The 13897-nt window shown below is 43.0% G+C and overlaps 1 protein-coding gene across 1 annotated transcript in view; it reads left to right on the top strand.

The window, feature by feature from the left end:
- LOC111952351 (ran-binding protein 10) overlaps positions 1-13897 on the top strand; it is a 31901-nt gene that overhangs the window by 10244 nt on the left and 7760 nt on the right. The window contains 7 exon segments of the mRNA XM_070435194.1: positions 7633-7744; positions 8024-8076; positions 10602-10769; positions 10958-10980; positions 11202-11321; positions 11323-11378; positions 13457-13465. Of these exon segments, the coding sequence (XP_070291295.1) occupies positions 7633-7744; positions 8024-8076; positions 10602-10769; positions 10958-10980; positions 11202-11321; positions 11323-11378; positions 13457-13465 (541 nt within the window).

Below are 13897 nucleotides of genomic sequence, written 5' to 3'. Positions count from 1 at the left end.
AATTGAAGACTTACTAGTTTTTATCATAGATTCCTATAATTAGGGATTACGCCATCACTTGAGTAATAACGAAATTAATTAACTATGAATTCGAGGGCACCAGGGAAAGTTATTTAGATTACAAGGTTATTATTTCCCAATATAACCTTTCAGATATTTTCCTATCTGATCAATGGTCTTCTAATTCAATTTGTATTTACTCTACCTTACGTCAGTCTCATTCCAAACGTCGTAAATCGCTGATCTGCACGAACCCAGTCTTCACTATGAGTCATCCATACATCAATTGTCTTAAATCATTTATTATTAACTAACTAATAATTCACAGAAATGCATAAACAAACAAACTTAAAATAGTTACATGAAATGGTGGAAGGAATATGCCCTGTGGGCTAAACCGGCATGGCGGCTGTTAGACAAAGGAAAGTTGCGTTCGACTAAGAATTCACTACAGAGTCCATAACTATAACAATTGACATGCTAATCCTTACACATGACGCTCACTCATTCGGGAACAATTGCAATCATATATATATAGTTACGTCCAGTGTGTGTGTCCTTGGTCGTTGGAGAGAAGTCGTTTTGGTTGTGGATTGTTCAGAGGGACATTCGTTAAAGAATGATTGTTTCGGCGGTTGTCTTTCTTCGCGTTCAATGATACCGAATTCCTAGCTGCAGACTAGAAGTCAATATCAAAGACTTGTTATGATTCGTATAAGAGTTTTAACCACGTGGGATGGTTAAAAGATTCAGCAGTCTGTTCTCAAACCTTTGTCCTCTCGTGATTGAGAGAAACATGGTCTGGGTTGGTAATTTCTTAAAGTTGGCTTTTATTCAGATAGCAGAGAGGGGTGGTCCCATGGTCTCTGACCGAACTGGCTCAGGGGCGGTCCTTGGATTTAGTTCAAATACAACCGGGAGTTGTATTTCCTTCATTAAACAGTTCAACATCATATTCACAATTATACAAACAGTATCATACTCACTCATTCATTTTATACAACACACAGATGTAAACTTCATATCTGAGGTTATTATATTAAAAGCGGTATGGTAATGTGGGCCCACAGTCTCACGTGAGTTTCTCACATGGTGACCAATGGACATGTTAATAGCTGGACTCCCCACCGGCCTTTAATACTTTTTCCGGAACATGAAATCTGTTCGTACCTCAAGTTCTGTGAGGTGGAAGAGAATTCCTTTGTCCTGAAAGTTTACTCTCTCTCTTAATACTGTTTAGCCATGAGGAGATCCTCAGGAATTTACAATGTCTCTCTGTGATCACAGCATGGGTTGAAGGAGCAAAGGGGGAGGCAGGGAGAGGGGGATGGGGTTTGCTATACCCACGCAGGCAACGTCATGACACGTGTATATTCCCCCTCAAGCTGATACCACGATGGCCCTCAAAGAACTTCACATTTAATGTAGCTCGGGATTTAACAAAGACAATTCGAGGTTCTACCAACACATTGACTGTAGCACTCGCTCTGAGAAAACAACATTAGACCACTGCTTTTCGAAATGCCTAAAAGGCCCTCCCCCGCCCTCCCTTAGGCAAATCTGATCACGACTCCATTTTGCTCCACCCTTCCTATAGGCAGAAACTCAAACAGGAAGTACCTGTGCTAAGGACTATTCAACACTGGTCTGACCAATCGGAATCCGTGCTTCAAGATTGTTTTGATTACGCGGACTGGGATATGTTCCGGGTAGCCTCTTAGAATAACATACACGAATACACGAATACAGTGACTGAGTTGATCAGAAAGTGTATAGGAGATGTTGTACCCACTGTGACTATTAAAATCTATCCTAACCAGAATCCGTGGATTGATGGCAGCATTCGTGTAAAAGTGAAACCGTGAACCACCGCATTTAACCGTGGCAAGGCGACTGGGAATATGGCCGAATACAAACAGTTTAGTTATTCCATCCAAGCAATCAAGCTTCGCTAGGCTGCCGGCCCAGATGGCATCCCTAGCCGCATCCTCAGAGCATGCGCAGATCAGCTGGCTGGAGTGTTTACGGACATATTCAATCTCTCCCTATTCCAGTCTGCTATCCCCACTTGCTTCAAGATGTCCACCATTGTTCCTGTACCCAGGAAAGCAAAGGTAACTGAACTAAATTACWATCGCCTCGTAGCACTCACTTCTGTCATCATGAAGTGCTTTGAGAGGCTAGTTATGGATCATATCACCTGACACCCTAGACCTACTTCAATTTGCTTACTGCCCCAATAGATCCACAGATAATGCAATCGCCATCGCACTGCACTCTGCCCTATCCCATTTGTACAAGAGGAATACCTATGTAAGAATGCTGTTCATTGATTATAGCTCAGCATTCAACACCATAGTACCCTCCAAGCTCATCATTAAGCTTGAGGCCCTGGGTCTTAACCCCGCCCTGTCAACTGGGTCCTGGAATTTGATGGGCCGCCCCCAGGTGGTGAAGGTAAGAAACAACACCTCCACTTCGCTGATCCTCAACACGGGCCCCTCAAGGGTGCATGCTCAGCCCCCTCCTATACTCCCTGTTCACCCATGACTGCATGGCCAAGCACACCTTAAACGCAATCATCAAGTTTTCAGACAACACAACAGTAGTAGGCCCGATTACCAACAATGACGAGACAGCCTACATGGAGGTGAGGGCCCTGGGAGTGTGGTGCCAGGAAAATAACCTCTCACTCAATATCGACAAAACAAAGGAGCTGATCTTCAGGAGGCTGAAGAAATTTGGCTTAGCATCTAAAATCCTCACAAACCTTTACAGATGCACAATCGAGAGCATCTTGTCGGGCTGTATCAGCGCCTGGTACGGCAACTGCACCGCCCGCAACCACAAGGCTCTCCAGAGTGTGGTGCGGTCTGCCCAACGCTTCACTGGGGGCAAACTACTTGCCCTCCAGGACATTTACAGCACCCGATGTCACAGGAAGGCCCAAAAGATTAATCAAGGACAATAACCACCCGAGCCACTGCCTATTCACCCCGCTATCATCCAGAAGGCGAGGTCAGTACAGGTGCATAAAAGCTGGGACTGAGAGTCTGAAAACAGCTTATCTCAAGGCCATCAGACTGTTAAATAGCCATCACTAGGCGGGTTTCACCCGGTTACGTAACCCTGCACCTTAGAGGCTGCTGTCCCATATACATAGACTTGAAATCACTGGCCCCTTTAAAAAAAAAATGTACATACTGCTTTAGTCATCTCATATGTATATACTGTATTCTATTCTACTGTATTTTAGGCAATGCCACTCTGACATTGCTCATCATAATATCTATATATTCCTTAATTCCATTCTTTTACTTTTAGGTTGTGTGTATTGTTAGATATTACTGCACTGTTGGAGCTCGAAACCAAAGCATTTCGCAACACCCGCAATAACATCTGCTAAACATGTGTATGTGACAAATTTTATTTTATTTAAAAAAAATATTTATAGAAACATAACACATAACAATCAGTGGCAAGTGTGCGTGTGAGAGAGTGAGATTGACGGAGACAGCGAGGGAGTCTCACTCCCAGGACTGTGGCACTGCTGAGCTGAGTGTTGTATGCTGAGGTGGTGGTGTGACTGTGAGTTGGAGATATTTATAGACGCAAGTATGTGCGTGTGTTGTATTTATTATGGGTGTTTGTCTGGTCATAGCGTGGGCGTGCTGAGCTTTGGTTACGGTCATTTCCATCTAAAAGGACCCATGAGCACCAAAATGTGAAGTTCATAGGAGCATATCAAATAGGTTGTCAAATGAAAGCTAAGAGTCTATACTTCAAGGAAATGAAGGCATAGATACATTTTTAACTGTTTCCATCTTAAACATTTTACATTAGTAATGGATTGGATTTCTGCTCAAACAGATGGAACAGGGGTCTTAGACAACATACAGTACCTGTTTGGACACCTACTAATTCAAGGGTTTTTCTTTATTTTTACTATTTTCTACATTGTAGAATAATAGTTAATACATCAAATATATGAAATAACACATATGGAATCATATGTGTTAATCATAGTAACCAAAAAAGTGTTAAACAAATCAAAATATATTTTAGAGTCTTCAAAGTAGCCACCCCTTGCCTTGATGACTGCTTTGCACACTCTTGGCATTCTCTCAACCAGCTTCACTAGGTAGTCACCTGCAATGSATTTCAGTTAACAGGTGTGCCTTGTTAAAAGTTAATTTGMGGAATTTCTTTAATTTCTTATTTCCTTAATGCGTTTGAGCCAATCAGTTGTGTTGTGACAAGGTAGGGGTGGTATACAGAAAAAGTCGATTTTAAATGTTCTATACCAGAAAAAGTAAATTCATAAAAACACAATAATGTTGAAGTAAAGACCCCTGCCAATTAATATCAACACTTATATTTAGTTTTGGAGACATTTCTCTGCCTTGTTTAAGAAATATTGCCTTGTGCTTCTAATTTCTAATTTCATGAGGAGGGAGGATAATGAAAGTTCACATAAGTAACAAGTAAAGGTAGACCTACCAATTAGTTTAATGATTATTAAGTGATTTAAAACTCTTAAGTCTGTTACCAAACCAGAGTTGGGTCACCTGCAACTGTCCTCCCTTCCACTGGCATACTGTGATGTTCAGCTCAACTGTTTTATTCTCTTTCTGTTGTCTGGTAGTCGAAACGAGAGTGTGAAAAGACTGGACAACCCCTGCCTCTCGCTCTCTTCTCTCTCTCCAGTTAATGTTACCTCTCCCGACTCTTACTGACACCTACCCATGAGTAACGCTCTGAGCAACGATCAAAATTGGACATCCATGGATGTTGAAGGTTGTTGAAATTTGGTCAGTCCAACCTGGCCTTGATTTCAACATCCACAAACGTTGTTTTTTGAGCTGGACCGGCCTTGATTTCAACGTCCACAAACGTTGTTTTTGAGCTGGACCGGCCTTGATTTCAACGTCCATAGAAGTCCATGATTGGTGACCGGACCAAATCTGAACCAATCATAGACGTCTACGTTTTACATGTTTGGACAGCACAGTACAGTGAAGCGCTGTAGAGTACAGTACAGTCAAGAAAAGTAGCGTATAATATATTGTACTGAACTCTACTGTGATGTCCAAACTTGTGAAATATAGACGTCTATGATTGGTTCAGATTTCGTCTGGTCCAGACCAACCYAATTTGGTCTTGTTTGGGTGCGGAGCTCTTTAGAATAATAGCCAGTATGTAGAATAATACCCATATATGCAAAGGATGATATTGTATATTTCGACCTTTGTTTACCTATTCAGGATACGTCACCATGAATACAATGACAGTCATATTCATAATTATGCATTGCTGTGTAGTACAGATCAGGGACCCATTAAGTAATTCTGTTACCCAAATTCTGTTACCGGGTGTAAATCCACTTCACTTACTATAGTTCAATAACCAAAACAGATTTTTTTTAACTGAAGGTGTTATGTCGCATCTGACACCCCATTCTTTATGCAGATGTATTTTAATCTTAATTCGGAGCAGATATTTAAGGGGTTTTGGAAAACATGGTTGCATTAAAAACTGAGGGAGATTTTAACGCAATTCTGTTACCAAACTTTGCATCTGCACAGTTCTTTWGTTTTTCTGTGTAAATTGTTTAAAGTAGTCCTTGTTCATAGATTTGTATGTACGGGTTAATTAACTTTGAAATGAGTGGTTTTTGTTTGGCATACATGTTGAAGTGAAAAATCTGAGTCTCAGCGTAATTCTGTTACCGTGGAATTGCCCTCATGGAAAGGCTAAAAATAGAAGTGATTAATGTTGCTGCTGAAATCAAAAGTGATTATAAATACACTGCTTCTCTATTAGTTGTAATGACTGTGGTAATGCATGACTGGTTGATTAGTGTATTTGTACAATATGGCAATGAAGATGGCCGTGCGTTACAGACAGATATACAGTATAGAGGCACAGCTCCACTTACATAGATAGACATGTCCTGTGTGGCATGGCCCACAGATACTTTTGTATATATAGTGTATGTGGACACCCTTTCAAATGAGTGGATAAGCTATTTCAGCCACACCCGTTGCTGACAGGTGTATAAAATTCGAGCACACAGCCATGAAATCTCCTTACACAAACATTGCCAGTAGAATGGCCTTACTGAAGAGCTGTGACTTTCAATGTGGTACTGTCATCGGATGCCACCTTTCCAACAAGTCAGTTAGTCAAATTTCTGCCCTGCTATAGCTGCCCTGGGCAATTGTAAGTGCTGTTTTTGTGAAGTGGAAACCTCTAGGAGCAACAACACTACCGAGTTCCAAACTGRCTCTGGAAGCAACGTCAGCACAATAACTTCTCGTCAGGAACTTAATGAAACGGGTTTCCATGGCCAAGCAGCCGCACACAAGCTTAAAATCACCATGCGCAATGCCAAGCGTCGGCTGGAGTGGTGTAAAGCTCGCCACCATTGGACTCTGGTGCAGTGGAAACGTGTTTTCTGTAGTGATTAATCACACTTCACCATCTGGCAGTCCGACGTACAAATCTGGGTTTGGCGGATGCCAGGAGAACGCTACCTGCCCCAAAGCATAGTGCCAACTGTAAAGTTTGGTGGCTGATGAATAATGGTCTGGGGCTGTTTTTAATGGTTCAGGCTTGGCCCCTTAGTCCCAGTGAAGGGAAATCTTAACGCTACAGCATACAATGACATTCTTGACAATTCTGTGCTTCCAACTTTATGCCAACAGTGGGGAAGGCCCTTTCCGGGTTTCAGCATAATGCCCCCGTGCACAAAGCGAGGTCCATACAGAAATGGTACATCGAGATCGGTGTGGAAGAACTTGACTGGCCCGCACAGAACCCTGACCTCAACTCCATCAAACACCTTCGGGATGAATTGGAASGTCAACTGCGAGCCAGGCCTAATTGCCCAACATCAGGGCCCAACCTCACTAATGCTCTTGTGGCTGAACGGAAGCAAGTCCCCCCAGCAATGTCCCAACATCTAGTGGAAAGCCTTCCCAGAAGAGTGGAGGCTGTTAAGAGTGGAGGCAGCAAAAGGGGGGATCTATTCCATATTAATGCCCATGATTTTGGAATGAGATATTTGACGAGCAGGTGTCCACATACTTGCTACTCATGTAGTGTACTTCTCAGCAGCACTGTGACTGGCCTTTAAGTGTCGTGTTATCAACCAGCAAAAAGGGATAGCTTACAGTCTCACACACACACACACACACACACACACACACACACAGGGGTTGTGTAACCTCTCTAGGCTACTCCTGGGAGCTGTCACAATTATGAGCTGGATGGAATGGCGAGACTGTGACAGCCTCACTATACTGACCCTGACATTACTTTGCTGCCAGAGTGTTCCAGGCTAAGTGAACTCCATTTTTCTGACTAGTTTGGCATTCATGTATACAGCTATGAAGGGTACTTGGAAGCGCTCTAAGATTTCATGTCACAGGATTTAAGTATGAATTTGCATGAATATTAWTGTAAATAGAGGTAGGATTGACAGGGAAATGATTGAGGTTTGAAATTCGTACAGATTGAGGCTTTTCAGGGTCCATGGGGAGAGAAGCCTCAACCTTTTCAGATTGACAGTTGTGGGATGTTTGTGGTGCACTGTACTGACTGCAACACAACATTTTGCTCCTTCTGTAGGCCATGGGAAGAACCATAAGGATGCCGCGTCTGTGCGTGCCACTCATCCCATACCAGCCGCCTGTGGGATCTACTACTTTGAAGTGAAGATTGTCAGCAAGGGCAGGGATGGGTACGTATTTGCTGATAGTTAGTACCCCTAATGTTCTAACCTCAAACTTGTCATTATTACACCACGATCTGTTTACTCATGTTAGCTATTACTGTAGGCCTATCTCTATTTCTGCAGTGGAAAATGGCATGTTGAGAAACTAAAGAGAGTAGTAAATAAAGGAAAGCAACTTTGGGTCTGAAAGGATTAATCAGTCCAGCTATTGACCCATATCAGACTGACTCATGTTGTCTAAGCTAATGATGTCTCTGACCTTTGACCTCCTGTTGTTGTCTCCAGGTACATGGGGATTGGTCTGTCTGCCCAGGGGGTCAACATGAACAGACTGCCTGGTGAGTATGAGGGAAGGTAGAGCGATGGCAGAAGGGAAAGCTGTGAGTCAGTATGGGATGAGTGTGGGTTTTGGAGGTCAGAGGGTTCACATCAAGAACCCTGCCCTGCCTATAATCTCTGCTGGATTGGTTTAGGATTGAAGGACAAGGGGTAGTAGTCAGTGTGTGCTTTGGTTGTGCGACTGTAATAGATTGTGGACAACTACATGTGTTTTTTTTAAATACAACTCTAAAATTAACCCAACTAAAAAATGAAAACATGTTATCTTCAGATGGATCTCCTCACACCATCACTGCAGCAGTGACTGATGTGATTCTCGATATAAAAAAACACATCATATGGTTCAGTTTTTACTATTCGAGGGGCACAGTTTCAAGGTGTTAATCTTTTGCATGTGGTTTGCTACGTTTTAGAGTGCCATGGTAATCTATATCCAGATTTATGTTTCCAGATTTACCGTCTTTCCTCTGGAGTGCCTGGATGGATTTAGATTCCATGTCACATTGAAACCATGTGTAGTGATGTCTCCCAGAGTGTCTGGCTGTTCCAGAACATGCATGGCTTGTTTGAGCACAGCCATTAGTAATGACAGGATGAAATGTAACATGTGAAATACCAGCAAGTACCTTTTTTCCTCCACATAAAAGCTTTCAGTGTATGTATGAAGGTCAGGTGATAGTGGAGCTGCCACAGGCAGGGTGGCTGGCTCACATTCATTGAAGAGGAAGGGAGAAATAAACAAGTAATTGTTGATAATTCAATTTAAAGAAATCCGCTTAAGGCCATCTCATCCTCAATACAGTATACAGTCTGGGCCCAAATGGAATTTTCCTCAATTAGAAATTCTACAATAGAGTTACAAATAGGCCTACTGTTGAATGGTCAGAACATATATCAAATTGGTCTGTGTGCAGCACACTGATACAGTGAATGAACCCATCCAAGCAGAAACTCATGCCAAGGCCTGATGAGATTGGATTGAATGTAACCAAACAGGCTAGTAGATGAGTGTTTTTGCCACCAAACAGAGCGGAGATGTGAGCGGTATCACTGCATAAATACAGGGCCATCTGCACCCTGGCCTGGCCCACTGCTCGGCAGTAATTTGTTAATCAAACACTCTTTCTTTCATCACCAGTTGAACAGACAATGGGGGTTAAGCAGAAAGTACATGTAGATTTAATACATTCTTGCATAATTCCATCAAATTCTCTCTCGCCCTTTCCCCCACCCTCATGCACGTGAAGATGTCACTGATTGGTACAGTGGCTGCTGGGGACACAAGACAGGTTGGAAGAGGGTTGGCATATTGCTGCCGAGGGGCTAACTTTGGCACATGGGGAGCTACAGTATGTTTTCCCTTGTGCACTGATGCAATTCCCTGCCTATTAGATCATTCCTCCATGCTGCTCTGACCAATAATATGAACCCTGCCTCAGGCTGTGTCACCTGCCTATTGGGTTCTCCATGGCGCCGGAGGCCTTTGGAATGCTTTGGACTCATCCAGCCAATTCTACATGCTCTTGCTGACTACAACTGCTGTTTATTCTCTCCCAGCTCAAATGTATCTCTGTTACACAATGGTTGGAATATGGTGGAAATGGCAGCCTGTGTGTGTGTGAGAGTTTAGTTGCATGAACATATTGTTTATGAAGATTTATTTAGGTTTCTAGTACATTATATGCCAATGGACTTCAGTACATTTCTGTGACCGTGTGCGTGTATGGTCTGGTTCTGGCTGGAATAGTTTTAATATTCCCTGTTGACCTCTGTGTGTCTGATCCCATAGTGGAGCCCTGCCCATTTCATTAGCATGAAGGGAACACTGAGCCCAGCTTTAGGACCAATATCCCTGTCAGCGCTGCTCTGCAGATTCATCTAATACCTCACAGTTCTCACACACAACCTACTTTCTCTGTGCCACTTTCACTTTTTGGTTGGTGACAGACACTGATTGAGCAGACAATACTCTCACTGCACACACACATAGACCACACACAAACCCATGCACTGACTTGAAGATCTACCATCCACATCTCCCTCTGCACACAGTCTACTCTCCTTCCCCGTCCCTATTGATACCATGCACATACATCATATGTACTGCTCTGTTTGAGTATGACTCATCAGTCAGTGCTCCTATTCAGAGACGGATGCCTCTCGCTGGCCACCCATAGAATTGCACATGCTACACAGGACAGGAGTGGGGATATCCTAATTCGAAAGAGACCATTTGTCAGGCTCAGCACCACCCCATGTCACAGTGTCTTTATGGGGATTATATTACTCATCACACTGCTGGGGTCACCCATCTCACTCCTTCCCCTCTCAAATGTATGAGTAGCACTGCCCTAACCATGACCTGATGCATATTAATCTAGCTAGATTTGAGATGTGAAAGTGTTAGTTCAATATGTCTTGCTTTTCTCTGTCGTTTCCTCCAGGTTGTTAATCTGTAATATTCAATATTCATACCATGGGTCTAGATTTCCTCTAATCACTTCTGCCTTGTTTCCTATCCCAGGTTGGGACAAGCACTCATATGGTTACCATGGCGACGATGGACACTCCTTCTGTTCTTCAGGGACTGGCCAACCATATGGCCCAACCTTCACCACAGGCGATGTGATTGGCTGCTGTGTGAACCTAATTAACAACACCTGTTTCTACACCAAGAACGGCATCAGTCTAGGTGAGAACTGCGTACCAACAGTGCAGGGTAGAAAACATCCAAGTTAATTGTTATATGAAATTACAATATGCTTCACCCATTTGAAATGTTCCCAGGCAATTTATACGATTCTGTTTACTTGGTTGCAGATTATAACATTTAAAATTTCTTCCAGTCCATTAACACTTTTCTCTCTGTTTGTTCTCCAGGTGTGGCCTTTACAGATCTCCCTGTGAGTATTACACTGAAATGTGGACATGTTCAATGTCAAGGACTTCTGTTGCAATCAGTAGTGGTAGCTTTGCTGCTTCCATTAGTGGCGATGATATGAAAGTCCTACATTATTCACGGTTGCCATGCCATCAAATTATCAAGTGATCAAAATGAATGGCAAGTTCTTCCTATTATGGCCAGAGGGGGAATGTGTTTTCACACCTCTCCCTTTACCCACAGCCCAACCTTTACCCCACAGTGGGCCTGCAGACTCCAGGAGAGATTGTGGATGCTAACTTTGGCCAGCAGCCCTTTGTGTTTGACATTGAGGACTATATGAGTGAATGGAGGGCAAAGATTCCACGGCATGATCGCCCGCTTCCCCATCGGAGAGAGACTGGGAGAGTGGCAGGCAGTGTTCAGAAGTAAGGGATCCATACCCACACACACATTATCACTAGGGCTGTTGCGGTGGCTGTATTACCACCACACCGGCGGTCACGAGTCATGAATGCAGTCAAATTCCACGTGACCGTTTAATTACAGTAATTAGGCTTCTCCAAGCTCTGATGCTGCTGATGGTCATTAGTAGCCTACCAAAGATATATTATTTAGTATATGTAAAGATTAAATCAACAATAGTCTGATGGTGACAATATTAGTCTTGTGAATTATATATTATGACTTATATTATGATGCCCAGCATAAAGAACAACCTTTTTTTGTGACTTTTTCGAATCCTAGTCACACACCTCATGTAGCCTAGCCCATAGGCTTATGTTTTAATGAGGTTTGTATCACAACTAAAGTAGCTAAATAACTTATATAATTAAGCACATTAATCCGCTTTACAAGGGATGTAGAGCCTAACTGGCATATATAAGCAGTATGTGAGTTTCAAGTTTGGGGAAGATCATTTTCACCATAAAAATGCACCTTTTATAATAAAATCATATACAGTGGGGAGAACAAGTATTTGATACACTGCCGATTTTGCAGGTTTTCCTACTTACAAAGCATGTAGAGGTCTGTAATTTGTATCATAGGTACACTTCAACTGTGAGAGACGGAATCTAAAATAAAAATCCAGAAAATCAAATTGTATGATTTATAAGTAATTAATTTGCATTTATTGCATGACATAAGTATTTGATACATCAGAAAAGCAGAACTTAATATTTGGTACAGAAACCTTTGTTTGCAATTACAGAGATCATACATTTCCTGTAGTTCTTGACCAGGTTTGCACACACTGCAGCAGGCCCACTCTTGGCCCACCCTCCATACAGACATCTCCGGATCCTTCAGGTTTCGGGGCTGTCGCTGGGCAATACGGACTTTCAGCTCCTCCAAAGATTTTCTATTGGGTTCAGGTCTGGAGACTGGCTAGGCCACTCCAGGACCTTGAGATGCTTCTTACGGAGCCACTCCTTAGTTGCCCTGGCTGTGTGTTTCGGGTCGTTGTCATGCTGGAAGACCCAGCCACGACCCATCTTCAATGCTCTTACTGAGGGAAGGAGGTTGTTGGCCAAGATCTCGCGATACATGGCCCCATCCATCCTCCCCAATACGGTGCATTCGTCCTGTCCCCTTTGCAGAAAAGCATCCCCAAAGAATGATGTTTCCACCTCCATGCTTCACGGTTGGGATGGTGTTCTTGGGTTGTACTCATCCTTCTTCTTCCTCACAACACAGCGATGGAGTTTAGACCAAAAAGCTCTATTTTTGTCTCATCAGACCACATGACCTTCTCCCATTCCCTCCTCTGGATCATCCAGATGGTCATTGGCAAACTTCAGACGGGCTTGGACATGCCTGGCTTGAGCAGGGGGACCTTGCGTGCGCTGCAGGATTTTAATCCATGACGGCGTAGTGTGTTACTAATGGTTTTCTTTGAGACTGTGGTCCCAGCTCTCTTCAGGTCATTGACCAGGTCCTGCCGTGTAGTTCTGGGCTGATCCCTCATCTTCCTCATGATCATTGATGCCCCACGAGGTGAGATCTTGCATAGAGCCCCAGACCGAGGGTGATTGGCCGTCATCTTGAACTTCTTCCATTTCCTAATAATTGCGCAACAGTTGTTGCCTCTCACCAAGCTGCTTGCCTATTGTCCTGTAGCCCATCCCAGCCTTGTGCAGGTCTACAATTTTATCCCTGATTCCTTACACAGCTCTCTGGTCATGGCCATTGTGGAGAGGTTGGGTCTGTTTGATTGAGTGTGTGGACAGGTGTCTTTTATACAGGTAACGAGTTCAAACAGGTGCAGTTAATACAGGTAATGAGTGGAGAACAGGAGGGCTTCTTAAAGAAAAACTAACAGGTCTGTGAGAGCCCGGAATTCTTACTGGTTGGTAGGTGATCTAATACTTATGTCATGCAATAAAATGCAAATTAATTACTTATGAATCATACAATTTGATTTTCTGGATTTTTGTTTTAGATTCCGTCTCTCACAGTTGAAGTGTACCTATGATAAAAATTACAGACCTCTACAGGCTTTGTAAGTAGGAAAACCTGCAAAATCGGCAGTGCATCAAATACTTGTTCTCCCCACTGTATGTATAATCGCATTTGCAGTCATTTTTGATAATGGTGTTTTCTGCTAATTGAACATTTGCGCTTATAGCCTACTACCATGTGGTTGTATTAATTTGGGATCTATCTCATCCCACAAATGTCCCAGACTATGTTTAGAATATTTATTTCTTACACAGAATAGAACAGGTTGACCTTTGTACTATGGGGGATAGTAGATTGACATAGGCTAGTGCTTTTGCTGTTTGTTCGGCGTACTCATCTTGTTGGCTGACGAAAAGTAAATGTGGACAGTTCTTCCAACATCTTCAATATGCACCTCGGAATTGGATAAGGAGGCTCCCAGTTGCGTCCCCGATGTGTCTGTCTTCACTTGTAGCTTGTGAGAAAGACCCGATCAC

Source organism: Salvelinus sp. IW2-2015, linkage group LG26 (genome assembly GCF_002910315.2).
Source record: "Salvelinus sp. IW2-2015 linkage group LG26, ASM291031v2, whole genome shotgun sequence".
Taxonomy (NCBI): domain Eukaryota; kingdom Metazoa; phylum Chordata; class Actinopteri; order Salmoniformes; family Salmonidae; genus Salvelinus; species Salvelinus sp. IW2-2015.
This window is presented reverse-complemented; position numbering and strand designations above follow the sequence as displayed.